Source organism: Cornus florida, unplaced genomic scaffold (genome assembly GCF_030987335.1).
Source record: "Cornus florida cultivar Cherokee Brave unplaced genomic scaffold, ASM3098733v1 CherokeeBrave_3.0.0_Hap2_Chr11, whole genome shotgun sequence".
NCBI lineage: Eukaryota > Viridiplantae > Streptophyta > Magnoliopsida > Cornales > Cornaceae > Cornus > Cornus florida.
The window spans coordinates 129,018,281-129,037,547 of NW_026775581.1; the positions used below are offsets into that span (position 1 = coordinate 129,018,281).

The window sequence follows — 19,267 nt, forward strand, 5'->3', positions numbered from 1 at the left end:
CAAAGTGATTGTCACCTTTCTCTGATCTCATCTATTCCAAAAATTCTCAATAAATTCTTTTCATTGTCAGTTTCGCTCATTGGCCGATGGGATAGTATGCCCTTATCGAATATTTGTTCTGTTTTAGACGAATCATAAATTCTTTTCATTGTTAGCTTCTTGGTTTTAAGATTTGTTCAGTCCCCGGGGTAGTCAAATATTGTCAATCAGTGCAATATAATTCATCTAATTCAAACCACAAGTAGTAAATATACACAATAAACACACTAACTCAGTCATGAATGCCCAAATCTGTTGCCAAAAGAACACAATTTTATCCTTGCTACACTGTATCTGTGTACATACTACAAATCAAACTGACTTGGACACAAAAAAGAGTTAACCTATATAACTAGTGCTAAGCATGTCCATATGTTCTTCAATTACATCATAAAAGCACCACCATCCCTAGAAGTGCAAAAAGTCCCATATCAGCTCATCCTGCGGAGATCAAATAAACACAGTAGAATAAATTTCCATATTCGAGAAAAGGATTACAAGGCTCCTCATGAACACATAAAACATATTGTGATATACAACTAATTTAGGACTTGAAACATTTTCCTTAGGTAAACTGACTGATGCTACCTACCAATGGGCATTAGCCCAGATGGTATGATCTCTCCTCCCAAAAGGGGAGTTTGAGTTTTCAAGCATGCTAGGGTCAATATTGTGGTTGTGTTTACGTTTGCTTGAACTTTCCAGGAGGGAAAAAAAAAATGTCCAACACAACCTCGCAGAGCATCCATCAAGATAATGAAGGAAGAAATAATTGGCTTGTAAGGAGATTTGTTGTCGAATTAAATCATAAAGCACTCACTAATTTTTATATGGAGACGTGTGAAAAGCTAAAGCCCACAATTTGAGCCCGGATGCATCATTTAGCATATGGTAATATAACTGCTTCTTGACAGGGTCTAGCAAACATAGCAGAAGTTCAAACATTTAAGTACTTATTTCATTGTTTTGTAGAAAATGCACCATGTCAATAGTTAATTGAAGTAACTCATACTAATTTTAACTCAACAAGAAGTTTTCTATATGATTTTCTTCTCGTATGCTTTAATTGAAGTAAGATTCACTGGCTTTACTCGGTCAAACGTGTTCTTCATTTCTGTTGAACACTACAATCACCTTACAAACAAATATAAGTTCATTTCAAAAAAAAACTGTTGAAATATCTATATTATTATTATTATTATTATTTTATTAGTTGTTTTCAACTTTTTATTAAGTGTTTTATGTAAGATCCCTATTATCATGGGATCACGTAGATAAGATCCCCATAATCATGGGATCAGGTAGATTTTGGCATATTTCCTGTTTTTCTTTGATTTGGTTTCATTTCTTTGTACCTTATTCTTGTATATAAATATAGATCTTGGTTCTCGGCTTGAGTAAGGCCAAAACCCAAAACTTCTTCTTTTTGGGTATTAAAGCAAAACAAAAACCTTCGCCTCCCCATCTTCCTCCCCAATGCCGTCACCTTCTCTCTCCCTCTCTCCATTTTCCCTCACCTCACCTCCATCTCCTCCCAGCCCTTGCGCCGGACCCCTCGGGTAACCCTTTGTTTTGACTCATTTTTTAGGAGAATTCCCTTAGGTTTTTTCCTTCTGGTTTTTTTTTTTTTTTCCTTTGTGGGCTGCCGGTGTTTGTTTGGCAGCATATTTTGGAGGAAAGTGCCGATTTTTTCGGCCTTGTTGTTGTTGTTGTTGTTGTTTTTCTTCTTTACTCTTGCTTTGACGTGTGGACCAGCCTTATTTTGGTACTATGATTGATTCTAGTAGCCAAAATGACACTTTATCCTCGGTCTAGCATACTTTATCTTCGGCATATCATACTCCGGCACAGCGGGTTACTAGTGTGCTCTTGAATGGGCGCAACTTTGTATCTTGGTCCCATTCTCTTCAACTCTATATTGGAGGGAAAGGGAAAACTGGTTGGCTGTTAAGTTTAATCAAGGAACCGGAAAAGACGAATACTAAATATATTGCATGGGACATGGATAGGTGCACCATTCTAGGTTGGATCTTCAACTCAATGGAGGAGCGTATCTATAATATGTTCATGTTTCACACTTCCATTTTTCGTCTGTAGCAAGCCCTTAACAAGATGTATGCCCATTCCCACAATGACACTCGTATCTTTGAGCTCTATCAAGAGATTGCTCATGCATCTCTGGAGACACCAAAGCTATCAGTATCAGAATATTTTGGGTACCTTCGGTCTAGGTGGGAAGAATTAGTATGAACCTCTCTCCAATTTCTTTAAAGAAGGTGCAACTCTTTTGTTCAAGAGACTGGACCGCCAGCATATTTTGATGGGTTTACGATCGGAGTATGATGCTCTTCGAACTCAGATCATAAACACCTCTCCTGTGCCAAATTTATATGATGCCTTCACTACTGTTGACCATGAGGACCATAAACGTCAGATCTCTCAGCTAGTAGCTTTACCAGAGACTCCAGTTGATTAGATGGCTCTTGCTGTAATTCTAGACTTTCAGAGGGATAGGTTATTTGTCAACATTGTGGAGCCTCGGGTTATGTAAAGGATCGTTGCTTTAAGTGTCATCCCGAGCTAAAGCAAAAAAATTCTCGCAATCGTCCTTCTGGCCGTGGCCGCATTGCCGCAGTAGCCGATACTATTGGTGGGTATACTACTCCATAGATTGTTGTCCCTCCTGCATCAACTCCTCCCAAACCATCGTTTCAGGACTTCAATCAGTTACAGTCCCAGATTGGTCAACTTCAGGAGCAGTTTGGAGCTTTATTTACTAGGGATGGCTCTTCTATTCCCACGGCTACTATAGCTACAGGTACTCCTCCTACTTTTCATGTTAAAGCGGGAAAACCTACTTGGGTTATGTATTCCGGAGCCAATGATCACATGACTGGTGAGTTGTCATTATTTTCTACTCTCGTTATCCCTGTTATCTGTTAGCAAACTTGTCAAATCACTAAAATGTGCAGTGATTTTCTTTCCTCATTACTGTGTTTTACAAGACCTGTAATTTCAAGATCTTCAGCAAAGGCTGAGTATCGTGCCATGGCAAGGGTACTAATGAGATTCTCTGGCTTCGATCTTTCTTAAAAGAGCTAGGGCTAAGTGAAAAACAGTCCTCAGACTTGTTTTCTGATAATAAGTCAGCCATCATGCTTGCTTCAGATTATGTTCTTCATGAGAGGACTAAACACAGAGGTGGACATTATCAGAGAGAAGGTTCGTTCGGAAATTATCAAGCCGTGCTTTGTTCGGTCCTCTAATCAGCCGGTAGATGTGTTCACCAAATCCGTTGCTCCATCTTTGCTTCATTCCTTGATTACCAAGCTAGGCTTAATTGATATCTTCACTCCAGCTTGAGGGGGAGTGTTGAAATATCTGTATTATTATTATTATTATTTTTATTAGCTGTTTTCAACCTTTTATTAGGTGTTTTATGTAAGAACCATATTATCATGGGATCACGTAGATAAGATCCCCGTAATCATGGAATCACATAGATTTTGGCATATTTCATGTTTTTCTTTGATTTGGTTTCCTTTCTTTATACCCTATTCTTGTATATAAATATAGATCTTGGCTCTCGGTTTGGGTAAGACCAAAACCCAAAACAACTTCTTTTAACAAAAAAAAAAAAAAAAAAAAAAAAAAAAAAAAAAGCTTAATATTATAGAACAAAAAGAAAGAAGATACTGCAGCTTGAGTAAAGCGTGCTTCCGCACTGCATCTACAACAAATTATAGAAACAGGACACTACAGAGAAATATTAAAATGTCCAATATTAGTTTGTTTTCATTTCAAACCACTTGAAAATCAGTTTGTGTACGAATCCAGAAATGCTTATATTAGATGGACCACGACTTAAAAGACATAAAGATCAATTGAATGGACCATGGTGTTGGAACCAATAAGAGAGAAATCCAAGGACTAATAGTGTGACACTTGATTTCAAACTTTTGATATGCCTCGAATTGAAATAAAAGTTGTTTTTGATATGTGATTTTGTTTAGTTATTGCTATGCGGTATGAAATTAAAATCATCAATATAAGGTGATAGAAAGATAGATAAGGGTAGTTAAGTTAAATTGATAATGTAAATATGACATATTGAACATAAAATTTGCATATTCACCATAATTCTTCAACAATAAAAAAAAAATAAAAAAAAATGAAGAACAGAAAACTTACCACATAATGAGGAAAAAATTATTGAATTCCTTATCAACTAAAATCAAACATCGAGAATGACTTACATTCAATTCTTGGTGGTTTTGGCTTAAACCAAGCTTGGGGTGGCCAGAAGATCTGTGAATGGTCTGAGAAACGTGCTAGAGGTCTGCAACTATCATCTGCCAAGCTGTAAACGCCGGAGTCTCCACATATTTCTGTAAGGTTTTTGTCTTCGTCGTTGTAATTAGTAAACAGATTATCACAGAAATAAATGCAATCCCCTTTCAGACCAGCAAAATCCCAGGTGGAAACACAATAAGAGCAGTTATCACCAACAAAGAACACTCTATCGCCCAAAGTTTCAACCCTTCCCCATTCTTTTTTCTCTTCATTCAGCTTATAAACTTTAAAGTGAAGCGGCATATCACGCTTATCATACACAAATTTTTCATAAGACCCTGTGCACTTAGTAACCAAAAACAAATCACCCCATGAACTCACCAAGTACCTATATTTAACACTTATACCACCCCGCATTGATGCTATCCTTTTGTTCATCCGAATTGGTGGTACAATTTCCTCAGCCCTCAAGTCAGAACCAATCACTACAGTGCTTCCTCTATCGTTTACAGCAAAAAACTTTCCTTTGTGATACACACAGTCATTGTAGTGGCAAGATCGTCCTGGTTCTGGAGCTCTAATATCACTCCATTTCTCATCCCCAAGTTTCAAGAACCACAATTTCGTTCTCTGGATGGCCATGACCTCATAATCAACACCATCAGTTGTCCACGGATTCGACGAGACAACTACTTTCTTAGTTTGAATCACCGATTCTTCCCATTTGGTCTCGATTTTCTTATTGTTGAGATCAACGAACTGAAGATTATAAGTTTGACCTATTTCAGTGATTCGGAAGTTGAGCAAGTTTAGCACCGTGGGAAACGCTTTGGGCACGTGGTCGGTCGAGATTTTCGAGAGAGGGTTGAGAGGATGCATTTTTCCATTTTCGATCTCTTCCACCCTGAGCAACCAAGGAGTGGAATTGGGGACGTTTGGTTTGGGGTTTTGTTCCATGGGTGGTTGGAGGAAGTAGATGGTGCTTTGGAAGAAAGCATAGTGAGCGCGACCCTCTGGATGGATGGAAAGGTGAGAAGGGAAGTAGAAGGGAACGTGGAGAGGGAAAGGGTTTTGCTTGAAGGGTGGAATTGCGGAACGCCATGAAGAACAGACGGAGCGAAGTCGGAGATTGTCGAGGCGATTGTGGAGACGTTTGGCGATCATAGTTGAGAGGTCATTTGGGAGGTGAGACCACCGATCATCCTCCTCCATCTCTGCCATTTGTGCTCTTAAAACCCTAATCTACGCAGTTTCTGAAAAAGACCATGAGAGAGAGCAATGAAGGTGTTTTCTAACCATGAGTCCCTTCATTTATGAGATATCAGTAGGTCACTGTGGCGTTGGTATTTAATTGTTTTTATAAGTTTAACGAAAGAAGAAAAAAAAAAAATAGAAATTTTATCAAATATTATAATATATATATATACATATATTTATCCTTATGATATATTTATATTTGAATTGGTACAGTTAAATATGAAAGGTAATTAATTTTGGTAGAGAGAGAAACTTATTTGTTTAGAAGCCAATACATTCTCTAACCTTAATTTGTTAAAGATTACTCAATAAAGTTATATATCCTCACAAAGAATAAAACCAAATAATATTCAATATAGAATATATCTTCAGTATATTTTGGAGGTCACTCGTTCAAAGCACAAAAATACGAAAATAGTGTAAGTCTGCCTAGCATTACCTCCCTCTGTTTGAGAAACACTTCTAAGAATAATAATTTTTAGTCCAGATTCGAACTTGTCCAAAAAGTGGTGAGTACATTTACATAAACACCCAAACTAAAGAAGTATGTTACATTTCTCTCTCACTACTCTCTCCCTTAGCAACCCTCCCTCCGCAACACCAGTGCCTCCGATGCTTTGAAGTTTGAACCCGTCGCCACCTCCGCCTTAGTTTTCTGATTTCAGTAGTTCCAAAACTCACAACAAAACTCACTTCTTGGTTATAGACTTGTTCAGTCCACAGGGTATTTCACACAATGCAACACGAAGAAGTAACACAAACATAACTAGTCATGGATAGGAGGGTGGGTATCAGAAATGGCATGCAACAATCATAGCCACATCGACCAGTTTCCTCGAACGTAATTCAATTATTCAACTAATCTCCATGAATAACCAAACCTAATTAGAGTAATCTTGGTTTATAGTGAGTTGATGTCACCAGCCAGCTAGTATAGAAAAATTAACTAAACAAGAATGATAATCATTGATATTGTCTTATTATAGATCATGGAACACAGTAAGTCATCATCCAGTTAGCCTTCCAGAACCTCCTAAGGACATATTATTTGGAAACTAAGCCCAAAAGCATGTCTTGAGTCAATTAGAAAATATACACCAAAACAAACCAACTCAGTCATGATCTGGACACAAAAAAGAGTAACGAAGCATGTCCATATCTTCCTTCAATTACATCACAAAAGCATCACCATCCCTAGAAGTGCAAAAGTCCCTCATCAGCTATCCTGTGGAGATCAAATAAACAGTCAGAATAAATTTCTACATGCGAGAAAAGGATTGAAAGTTTCTTTATGAACATATTAAACATACTGGCAAAAATAAATATTCTGTATTACAAACAAATAAATAAATTCAATCAAACTGAAAATAGATCAATATGAAGATAAACTTATATCAAATACTAAAATGTTGCAGCATTTCTTTCATATGTAAATTTCACCCAGAAACAGCAGTTCCCTGCAGCTGGCTAACATAACAGTCTTTTTCAACTCCTTTGGGACTTGAAACATTTCACTCAGGTAAACTGTCCAATGCTACTTACCAATGGGTATGATGTCTCCTCCCAAAAGGGGAGGTCGAGTGTTTGAACCTACTAAGGTCAATATTGTGGTTGTGTTTGTGTTTGTGTTTGTGTTTGCTTGAACTTTCGAGGAAAAAAAATGTCCTCACAAAGCATCCATATAGATAATGAAGGAAGAATAATTGGCATGTAAGGAGATCATTACAATGCAGCAATATCCGAAAAAAGCAAAAGAGCATTTGTTGTCGAATAAAATCATAAAGCACTCAAATTTTTTATATGGAGACGTGAAAAGCTAAAGCCCACAATTTGAGCCTGGAAGCATCCTCTAGCATATGGTAATTCAATTGCTTCTTGACAATTTGACAACGTTTAGCTAACAGCAGAAGTTCAAACATTTTAATTTCTTAACTCATTAACAAGTTTTCTTTATGATTTTCTCTGTCGTATGTTTTAATAGAAGCAAGATAGGCTTTTCTCGATCACACATTCTTCATTTTTGTTGCACACTACAATCACCTTACAAAAAAATATGGGTAAATATCACTTACCTCCCTCGAGGTTAGGTCTTATTACAAGTGGTACTCCTAGCGTTTCAAAAATTACACTGACCTCCCTCAAAGTTAGCTCTGCCACAACACTTTGCCCCTTCCGGTAAAAGTCAACGCCGGTCAATGACCTTTTTTTGATGATGTCATCCATTTGTTAGCATGAAATACCACGTACCCTCACTATAGTTGCAAAGACATTTCCACCAGTACTTTTGAATTAAAATTACTCATATACCCTTAATCACGCTTTATTTTCTCTCTATACATTCTCTCTGTAATGGAATCGATCCTCTACCTTACTTTTGGTTCTCTCCTAGATCTCTCTCTCTAACTATGCCCGGAAACAACGCCAAAGCCAAACCTGGGTTTGCCAGTTACAAATTTTACTCCCAAATTTCATGCTTTACAGCGCGCACATATATATATATGTGTGTGTGTGTGTGTGTATGTGAGTCCTCTTCATCTACTCTGCTCAAACTCTACCAAAATAGACTATTTATGAACTTTCATAGTTAGGCATGGTTAGAGAGAGAAAGACACAGGAAAAAGAGAACGAGGTTTGGAGAGAGAGAACCAGGTTTGGGGGCATGAGGGAGGAGAGAGAATTAAAGCAATGTTTGGGTTTGCGTTGATTTCTTAGTTTTCTTCATTGCCGCAACCAGGGCAGATCGTTGCCGCCGCTGCAGATGGATTCGACGATGTCTGCCTAACCAAATACAATCCTCTGACCTCGCGGTCCTCGCAGCTACAAATTGCTGGCACAATCAATCCGTTACTCCACAAACACACAGCGGATTGCCGCCGGAATCGATGGGCGCCATGGTCGTCGGAATCCATGGAGTCCCATAGTCATGCCGCCACGGGGCAGATTATTGCCGCTGCTACAGATCCATTCGCCGTTGTTCAGTTGAGAACTTAAGTGTTCTTCAAGCGTTTTCTTTCTCTTGGTCCAAAATGATTTCGACAGCAGGGCGGGTGGGGGTTGAAATGGGGGCAGCTATGACCGGTGTAACATTGAAGTAGGCAAAGAAAAGGGTGGTGGTGGCAACAGCGGCGACAAGGTGGTTTTGAGGAGAGAGAAGGGGAAGGGGTTTAGGGTTTCAAGGTGTCTATTGGTGATGGTAGTGTGTTGTAGAAAGTCTGGTCTTTGGTTAAACTTTGACAACCTTTATGTTAATATAATAATAAAGGATATTTTAGTACTTTTATAAGGATTTCTCACAAAACCTAACGCTGGTCATATTGGAGGGAGGTCGGTGTAATATTGAAAACAATAGGGGTACCACCTGTAATGAAGCCTAAACTCAAAGGAGGTAAGTGATATTATCCCAAAAAAATATTACATAAAGTTCACTCACAGCGGAAAAGAGCACAATATTATAGAACAATAAGAAACAAGACATTGCAGTAAAGCATGCTTTCACAATGCATCTACAACAAATTATAGAAACAGGGCACTACAAAGAAATATTAAAACATTCACCCAAATATTAGTTTCTGACCCGCACATCCATTTTGTTTTCACATCAAACCACTTGAAAATCAGTGTATGTATGAATCGAGAATACTTATATTAGAAGGAGCCAAACTTCAAAAACATAAAGATCAATTGACTGGACCATCGTGATGGAACCAATAAGAAAGAAATCGAAGGACTAATAGTTTGACACTTGACGTCAGACTTTTGACATGCCTTAAATTGAAATAAAAGTTGTTTTTGACATGTGTGATTTTGTTTAGTTGTTACTATATGATATGAAAATGAAATCATTAAATTATGGTGATACATAGAACAATAAGGGTAGTTAATTTGAATTGAATCATTAATGTAAATAAGACATACTGAACATAAATTTGCATATTCACAATAGTGCTTCAACACTAATAAATGAAGAATAGAAAACTCACCACATAACAAGGAAAATATCATTGAATTTGTTATAAACCAAAATAAAACATTGAAAATGACTTACATTCATTCTTCATATCGCTTGGTTTTGGCTTAAGCCAGGCTGGGGGTGGCCAGAAAATCTGTGAAAGCTCTGGAAAAGTAGCTAGAGCTCCGCACATGCAATCATCCAAGCTGTAAACACCAGTGTCTCCACATATTTTCACAAGGTTTTCGTCTTCCTCGTTGACATCGAGGAACATATGATCACAGAAATAGATGCAGTCCCTTCTCAAACCTGAAAAATCCTGAGTGGAAACACAATAAGAGCAGTCATCACCAACAAAGAACACTCGATCACCCAAAGTTTTAACCCATTCCCATTCTTTTTTTTCTTCATTCAGCTTATAAATTTTCAAGTGAATTGGCAGATTAGAATCTTCATCTTCATCGTCATCGTACCAAACTTGTTCTTCAGTGTCGAGGTGCTTATCAACCAAAAACAAATCACCACATGACTCCACCAAGTGCTTATAGTGACCACCTCCATGCTGAGGCAAAGAAGCTGCAATTTCAGCCCTCAAATCGGAACCAATCACTACAGTCCTTCCTCTATGGTCCACAGCATAGAACTTTCCCTTGTGATACACACAGTCATCAAAGTGAGACTGTTTTGGATCATCAACAGCACTCCATTTCTCATCCCCAAATTTCAAGAACCACAATTTTCCTTTCTGAATGGCGATCACTGCATAATCAACACCATCACTTGTCCACGGATTCGATGAGACAACAACTTTCTTAGTTCGAATCAACTTAGATTCTTCCCAGTCCATCTCAATTTTCTTCTTGCTAAGATCAACAAACTCAAGATTATAGACTTTACACATTTCAGTGATTCGAAAGTTGAGCAAGTTGAGTACCTTAGGAAACTTTTTGGGAACGTTAACGGTCAAGAGTTTCGAGAGAGGGTTCAGGGGATGCATTTTACCACTCTCGATTTCCTCAACCCTAAGCAACCAGGGAGTAGAATTGGAAGCTTTTGGTTTAGGGTTTATTTCCGTTGGTGGTTGGAGTAAGTAGGTGGTGCTTTGGGAGAGAGAGAAGTGACCGCGACGCCTTCGATTGAGGGAAGGGTGGGGAGAGAAGGAGAAGGGAAGTTGGAGAGGGAGGGAAGGGGTTTTGTTGAAGGGAGGAATTGAGGAACGCCATATAGAACAGACGGAGCGAAGTCGGAGATTATCAGAGCTAGTGTTGAGACGTTTGGCGATCGCATTCAAAGAGGTCTTTTGGGAGCTGAGACCACCTAACACCCTCCTTCATCTCTGCCATTTGTGCTCGTAAAACCCTAGTACCACGCAGTTGCTGAACAGAGCTATGAATGGATCAATGCGTGTGTGTGTGTATATATATAGATAATCTAAAGTCCGACCCGGAGTCCGAACCAAATGAGACGAATTGAATTGGTGGGTGGAGTACATTGTTAAGAAAAAAATTAATAAACTACTTTTATTGATAGTTATTATTTTTTTTTTTTTTCAACCACCAAATTTGGTTCAAGTTGGTGAATTTAATAAACGTACCGACCAAGGGAAAGGTAGGGTAATGCGACAAATGACTCTTAGGCTCATATTGGTAGTGTGGGTTTGAAGGGAAAGGGAAGGTTATAAAAAAATTGTATTTGGGTAAGGTGAGTAGAGGGAAAGAGAAAGGGAAAGGGAAAGGGAAAGAGAGGGAAGGGTTTGGAGGGGTTTTTCATAACAATGTACAATAATTTCTTTAACCTTCAAAAAATGGAAGGATAAGGAAGGAAAGGGAAGGTAATGGCTCATATAATATTTGTTATGTCACTTTTACCCTCAAAATTGCACTTGATATTGGGCGTGTATTCAGGGAAGCTTGCGAACGGCAGACGGCGAACCCGAACTGGAACGGCAATGGAAACTGAAAGATGTGGGTTTTGATTTTTTGGAGGCAGACGGCGACGGCGAACCCGAACTAGAACAGCGATGAAAACTGAAAAATGTGGGTTTTGATTTTTTGAGGCAGACAGCGAACCCGAATTGGAACAGTGATGGAAACTGAAAGATGTGGGTTTTGATTTGAGAGAGAGAGAGAGGAGGAGGAGGAGAGGGCAAGTTCAGATTTGAGAATGAGATTAGAGATGGAGGCTGAAATGATTTGCCCTAATCTCTTTTTTCTTTTCTTTTTTTTGTCTTCTTTTTTTTTTTTTTTTTTGTAGCAAAATATAAGAGTATATATATATATATATATATATATACTAGATAGAACCACGTGCAATGCACGTGATTATAACTTATTCATATTTTGAGATATAATAAAATAATAGAAAAACCTATAATGGAATTAAAATAATTGAATAAAAGTTGTAAATTAATTTGGTTTATTCAAAATTTTAAGTTATCATTCAATCATTCATTCGAGTACTATTTGACTATTAATCTCAAAGATAAATAAGGACTTAAAAACACATTTTTATCATCTTCAAAATCTTTTTATGCAAAATTTTATGGAAATCGTAATATTCTTGTGGTAACACTACATCATGACCAAACGTTACTTGCAATAAAAATTTAATAATTATACATGCATGTCTTATATCTTTCTTTTTCTTTTTTTTCTTTTTTTTTTTTTTTTTTAATATATGACTGAATAAAGTACAATATACATAATAACATTTGATGTATATAGAGGCCTATAAAGTTGTTCAGACAAAGCTGAAATTTATTTTTCAAACCATTAAAATTCATCGAGGGTACCTATGTAAGAGGATAGTAGATTTATGTAAAAAGAAAGAATATAAAAGGTTAAAAATAAATGAAAGAGATTATATAGAGTAAAAGGTTAAAAATAAATTAAAGAGATTATATAAAGTAAGTATTACGGTTTATTCCTACATAGAATCTATAACTATCAACCATCTCATATCTCTAAAAGTGTTTGTTATTAAAAGTGTTTCTAAATTCATAAAAGGTATAATATGCACTTATCTATTTCACTTAGTATAATGAAAAACAAAACTCCATGTTTCACTTTCACAACACTTTTTTTTTTATCCAATATCTTTTTCCAACGCTCTAAATAGACACGTTACATTTTCATATCAATAAATTTCAAAACATGGAAATAAATGCCAGTAGCTAGATTGAAATTTATACTTTTTCATATCAATAGATTTTAAAAGTAGATATGTAGATTTTGAAACATGGAATTAATACATATACCAGTAAATTGAAATTTAGGGACCCGATACACAATCGGAATTTTTTTTAAACAACTAAAATTCGTAAGTACTCCATTATCATCTTGCCCATAAATTATTGATTGCATGGACGAAGGAAGGAAGTTTAGAAAATAAACAAAGAGGAAGATGTAAAACGCATAGTATATTTTATTTATTAGATTACTCTACTATTTATAGGCTACTACGCACCTAGTCATGAAAGGATATATCTGTTCAATTATAAGACGTTTCTTAAAAACCTATATGATGCAAACTAATCAAAGATGTGTCTCCAACAAAATGGGTTCAAAGGTGACGTGAATAAAACTACTAATAATTTTTTGCACATAATTTTTTGCATAGAAAGAGGGAAAGAGCTAGAGAGAGAGAGAGAGAGAGAAAGCAACAGAGTAATTTAGGGAATTGATATATACGTCTACTTTTTTTATATGATTGAATTGACATATACTTTCAATAGTTTTGAAAAAGCAAATCACGTACTTTTTATTAAAAAAAAAAAAATACAAAATAATTTAAATTGAGAGGTAATATATTTTAACTCGACAATAACTCATCATGAAAGAAAAAATGTTTAATACAAAAACAGTTTGAATTTAAAAGAAATTTTTTTTTGTAAAAGAAGTCACTTGGTAAGCAAAGTATGTAAAACATAAGAGGTGACAGGAATTTATTTTTTGTATTAGAAATCTATCTGTCTAAAGGTATAAAAGTGTATTGGCAAGGAATATCAAAACGCGTTGAAATTTGTCATATTGAGAAAATTATTTAAAAAATATAATATATACAAAATAATTTAAATAAAGAACAGATGTATTTTAATTGGATATTATCTAAAACAGAGGTATTCTTTATAGACATTTGAATTTAAAAGAAACTCTTTATGAAAGCAGGCTACATGGTAAACAGAATATATACATTATTTATTTTATAAGTTTTTTTTCAATGAAAAGGTGTTAGTTTTTTTTTCATTGGCAAGAAGCTGTTAGTAGTTAAGACGGTAACTTTTGAAGTATTTTATTTTTATAGTTGAAATTCAAATGTGTACATGTGTATTGGCAGGAAATATAAAAAACGTTGAAATGCTAAAAGGTGTAACGTTTAGAAATCCAAATGGTGTATAATGTAAATTGAAAACTGTGTGTGTGTGTGTGTGTATATATATATATATATATAGATAATACAAAAAATATTTATTATTTTAGGATAGCGAAAATATTTATTATTTTAGGATAGAGAAGGTGCTTACAGTTAGAAGCTGTCTGTTACAATAGTTTAATTATTATTATTATTATTTGAAAAATCAAGTTTCTTGAGAAAACAAATATTTAAAGTTGTGTTTCCTTTTTAAACTAAAAAAATTTAGTGCATATAAATAATACAAAATGAATCCCCTTCTATAAGGGTTATAAATATATTAAACTGATTGAACTAAATACCATTTTATTCTAAATATAACTTTAAAGTGTTTCTTCATTTCTCAGTAGTCTTATCGTAAATCTCCACCGAACATACTTTCAAAAATCTCTTTCAAATATAAAGACATTATATAACATAATCATAAATACTTTGGAAAGAATTAGGCAAAGTAGAGAACGCATATGAAAAAACAACATTTTCTAGAGAATTAAACAAGAAAGGAATACAGAATTAGACAGAAAAGCAACATGAAAAAATAAACACAGTATATACACAAATAAGATATAAAGAAGCCAAAACACTTTGTTATAACACAACATAAATAGTACAAATAAAACTTTATAAAATAATAATAATCCAGTAAAATATCAATTTGATTTTTTAATAAAGAAATCCACATAATTAAAGTTGATTTTTCAATAGAGAAATCCAGAATCTAGAGTTCATGCAAGATTAATTTAAATTAAAATTTAAAAATTGTTTAAAACAAGAACTCTTTGGGAAAAAAGAAGAAAGTAAGAAAACAAAGGCCGTGTGTAAAAACTAAAAAAGAAATGTCAACTCTTTGGAGAGAGAGAGAGAGAGAGAGAGAAAAAAAAAAAAAAAAAAAAACAGTATACTATTTTTGTAAAATGAAGAATTTATTTTGAAATGTATATAAAAAATCAAAAATAAAATAAAATTGTCTCTTATGAGACTTAAACCCATAACCTCCCTTTGGGAAGTAAGAGTCTGATACCACTAGGCCACTGACCCGTTGGTTAAAAAAAAAATTGAATACACTTAAACATATAAAATATAAAAACTCCTCATGAATTAATTATGTATTGTATATATATATATATAATGATTCGTTCGTGAGAGAATTCTATGATAACTAACTGACATTTCAATCAATGATTATAGACGTCAATTATCTATATATACGTGCACATGTATATTGCATATAAAATACAATATTTCATATATTTTATCCATGTAATATTTCTGAACAAAACAAATTTAATATTCATGCATATTACTTTCACATCGTAATATAAAAAAATTCCAGAACTGAACTATTAGGAGAACATATAAAATATAATAACTCCCCATGTATTAATTTTGTATGAAACAATATAAATATATATATGATTAGATAGAAAGATAAAATATATAAATTGTTCTTCAATTCAAATTAAAACATACCTTTAAAAAAAATTTAAAAGGGTTTTAAGTTGTAATTTGATGTACATGAACCAAAAGACGAATCTCCTCTCAAAGCCGTTGAAATAGTTTGTGGAAGAATAAACCTCTAACAAACTTTTTGTGAAGAAATTATTTTCAAAGAGAGATGGAAAAAAATAGAGAGGGTGAGATATAGGGTGATATGAATGTTAGATATATATATATATATATATATATATATTTGGGTGTTTGCAGTTAAAAGGTGACATTTAGAAGAGGTGTTAGTATAGTTAAAAGGTGACTTTTAGAAGAGGTGTTAGTGTAATTAAAAGGTGACTTTTAGAAGAGGTGTTAGTAGTTATTTGAAAAGTCACATTTATTTATTAAAATAAATTAAATAATTTAATTGCATATAAATAATAAAAAATGACTTTTAGAAGATGTGTTAGTAGTTATTTGAAAAGTATATAATATTATTACAAAAAAATGTATATAAAAAATACAAATAGAATACACTTTTATATATAGGTGTTTGTAGTTAAAATGTGACTTTTAGAAGAGGTGTTAGTGCAGTTAAAATGTGACTTTTAGAAAAGATGTCAGTAGTTATTTGAAAAGCTTTTAGAAGAGGTGTTAGTAGTTATTTAAAAAGTCACATTTATTTATTAAAATAAATTAAATGATTTAATTGTATATAAATAATAAAAGGTGACTTTTAGAAGAGGTGTTAGTAATTATTTAAGAAGTATATAATATTATTACAAAAAAATGTATATAAAAAATACAAATAGAATACACTTTTATATATAGGTGTTTCAAGTTAAAATGTGACTTTTAGAAGAGATGTCAGTAGTTATTTGAAAAGCTTTTAAAAGAGGTGTTAGTAGTTATTAGAAAAGTCACATTTATTTATTAGAAGAGGCATTAGTAGTTATTTGAGAAATATATAATATTATTACAAAAAAGTGTATATAAAAAATACAAATAGAATACTCTTTTATATATAGGTGTTTCAAGTTAAAATGTGACTTTTAGAAGAAGTGTTAGTGCAGTTAAAAGGTGACTTTTAGAAGAGGTATCATACTTATTTGAAAAGTCACATTTATTTATTAAAATAAATTAAATGATTTAATTGTATATAAATAATAAAAGGTGACTTTTAGAAGAGGTGTTAGTAGTTATTTGAGAAATATATAATATTATTACAAAAAAGTGTATATAAAAAATACAAATAGAATACACTTTTATATATAGGTGTTTCAAGTTAAAATGTGACTTTTAGAAGAAGTGTTAGTGTAGTTAAAAGGTGACTTTTAGAAGAGGTATCATAGTTATTTGAAAAGTCACATTTATTTATTAAAATAAATTAAATGATTTAATTGTATATAAATAATAAAAAGTGACTTTTAGAAGAGGTATTAGTAGTTATTTGAGAAGTGTATAATATTATTACAAAAAAGTGTATATAAAAAATACAAATAGAATACACTTTTATAGGGTAAATAGATAATATCTCTCTCTCTCTCTCTCTTAAAATATAATAAGGGTATAATAGTAAATTTATTATTATCCTTCCCTTTCCTTTCTTTTCCCAAACATAATTATTATCCTTCTTTCTTTTCCTTCATTAACCAACCAAACACAACGGAGAGTTAAAATTATCCTTCCCTTCCCTTCCCTTTCCCTCATAACTAATCTTATCCCCCCTTCAAACCCACCGTACCAAACATAGCCTTAGTGTAAGCATCAAAGGTCCCAAGTTGTGTGTATAGCAAAAAAAAAAATTTAAAATTATTTTTCATAATTTATCATGGGAGCGATTTTCATAATATATTATGTGAGCGAGGATGAATTAAGAGGAGGCGCAATGTCCGAGTTGCTGTCCATGACTAAGAGTTTGTGTTTAAACCTTGCACCAGCCCTTTTAATCGCTAACCCTTAGCATTCTTGCCACGAAAAAAAAAAAAAAAAAAAAACTAAGGGCGCACAGTATCACTTTTTGTACCCTTTTTCTTGTCTCTTTTTCTTTTTTTCTTTTTTTTGGTGCCTATCCTGAAGATAGTAAGTCTACCATAAGAGCTCTTTTTTTTATCATCGTTGTATCTTTTAAGCCGTAAGATTAAAAGAAGCCATTCAATTTAAAGAATGAAGAATTCTTGCTCGTCCTATGATAGCATTTTCCATTTTGAGAAAGTAGTAATGGTTTTACTCACTTGTTTCATCTAGCTGTTAAATGCCACCCGTTTGATCATTCTGTTACCGGTTAGCGCAGACATAAGGAACTCAATCAAGGTTTACTAATTCAACTAGCATAACAGGCACTATTAAACATGGATACAGAGTATCATTAACTTTTGAGCATGTATTCAGTTGGTGTCAGATAGTACAGTGTTCTGTGACAATGCTATTGTGAAGTCTCAGTGTTGCCCCTGAAGAGAAATAATTCTACAAAATCAATGTTAAGGACTGTTTCAAACAAAATTCTGAATTTCCACTACTGTGCATTGATTGTTGGTGATCTGAGCATGAGAGGTTTGCTAAATCCTGTCTATGGGAGTCCTCAGTTCTTAATTCAAGAAAAATTCTGTGATGACCTTGAAGCCTTTTGAGTATTTTGCATTCAAGATGTTGAAGCCTTTAATTCAAGATGTCCCATGCTGTGTTGAATGTTTGATATACTTCAGAATTAATCCTCATTTATTGCAGGCAGGCAGCTCTACTAGCATTATATATGGTCATACAAAAAATAAAAACCCAATAATAGTAATAATTGAAAAGAGACCAGATGCCTGACTATCACACAGAATAAATATGAAGGGGAGGCCGAGGCTCAACTACGGTGTCAAGTGGGAACTTTTTGGGTGTTGAAAGCCCAAAAAATTCCTCCATATTCAGATCCTCCAGCTTCATATCATTTGGTAATCTCCAGCTTCATATCATTTGGTAATCTCCATTTAGTGAATACGGAAATTCTAGAACAAACACCGTGAAGGACATTGAAATTGCACAGAAAGGAAATACGAAGTTCCAACCTCAACACCCCAACAAACATCAATACTGATAAAAGCTAAAAGATTATATGCCAGGGTCCCTAGTAGAAAAAGATAAAAGAAGGGGAAAAAAACAGTAAAAGACATCCATACAAAAGCAAGCACCATGAAGACATCAAGATACTAGAAGACCTAAAGACAAATACAGTGATGAAGGATCGACAAACCAAACAGTGTTATCAAAGGCCAAAGGCGCACTCAGGCGCTAGAGGTTCTCTAGGGCTTAGGCGCAAGGCGAGACGCGCACCTGAATGAAATGATGCGCATAATGGAAAAATTAAATTACCATTGAAGTATTCATATTCCATATAAAAGGCGCAAATGTTGACAAAGGCGCACCTGGGCACACAATAGCTTGAGCCTAGGCGCGCCTTTTACAACACTGAAACCAAAGAGAAACGGGGGAGAAGGGGGTTTGAAAGAAAAGAAAGAAAAGATGACAAAGGACTGAGGTTGATACTCATTCGTCATTCCAAGAGTTGCCTTGGTATGACATTGAAATTATGGAATTCAGTCAACATTGCTAAAAGGAAAATGATTCTTTGGTCGTTTCCTCTAAACCTATTTATATAGTCGAAGGGTTTCTATCCCTTTGATGTAGTGGATAGGACCCACAGTTGAGCTTATCCACTACATCAAGTGGATAAAAACCTCATCGATTACATTCTTCTGCCAAACAAATAGGCGTAAATAGCGTTACTCATACTAAAACACCAAACCCCGTAGTAGGAGCAGTCATTGAATAAAAAGGGAAGCATACAACTATCAACAGTCTAATTCAAAGTTTCTTCATTGCATCTATAGTGGGGGAAGAATGCAG

The 19,267-nt window shown here is 34.3% G+C and overlaps 2 protein-coding genes across 2 annotated transcripts; both read right to left on the reverse strand.

Moving 5' to 3' along the window:
- Positions 1-292: 292 nt before the first annotated feature.
- LOC132282776 (putative F-box protein At5g60060) lies at positions 293-5,668 on the reverse strand. The gene is made up of 2 exons (XM_059784563.1): positions 4,296-5,668; positions 293-480 (listed from the first exon to the last, which is right to left on the reverse strand). Coding segments are annotated over exons 1-2 (1,260 nt in total). The 5' UTR covers positions 5,554-5,668; the 3' UTR covers positions 293-478.
- Positions 5,669-6,531: 863 nt separating this feature from the next.
- On the reverse strand, positions 6,532-10,933 carry LOC132282777 (F-box protein At2g17036-like). The gene is made up of 2 exons (XM_059784564.1): positions 9,635-10,933; positions 6,532-6,814 (listed from the first exon to the last, which is right to left on the reverse strand). Coding segments are annotated over exons 1-2 (903 nt in total). The 5' UTR covers positions 10,536-10,933; the 3' UTR covers positions 6,532-6,812.
- Positions 10,934-19,267: the final 8,334 nt, after the last annotated feature.

What these genes read in the sequence shown, in the direction of transcription:
- LOC132282776 (XM_059784563.1), bottom strand. Translation starts at nt 5,553, where the DNA reads ATGGCAGAGATGGAGGAGGATGATCGGTGGTCTCACCTCCCAAATGAC.
- LOC132282777 (XM_059784564.1), bottom strand. Translation starts at nt 10,535, where the DNA reads ATGCATCCCCTGAACCCTCTCTCGAAACTCTTGACCGTTAACGTTCCC.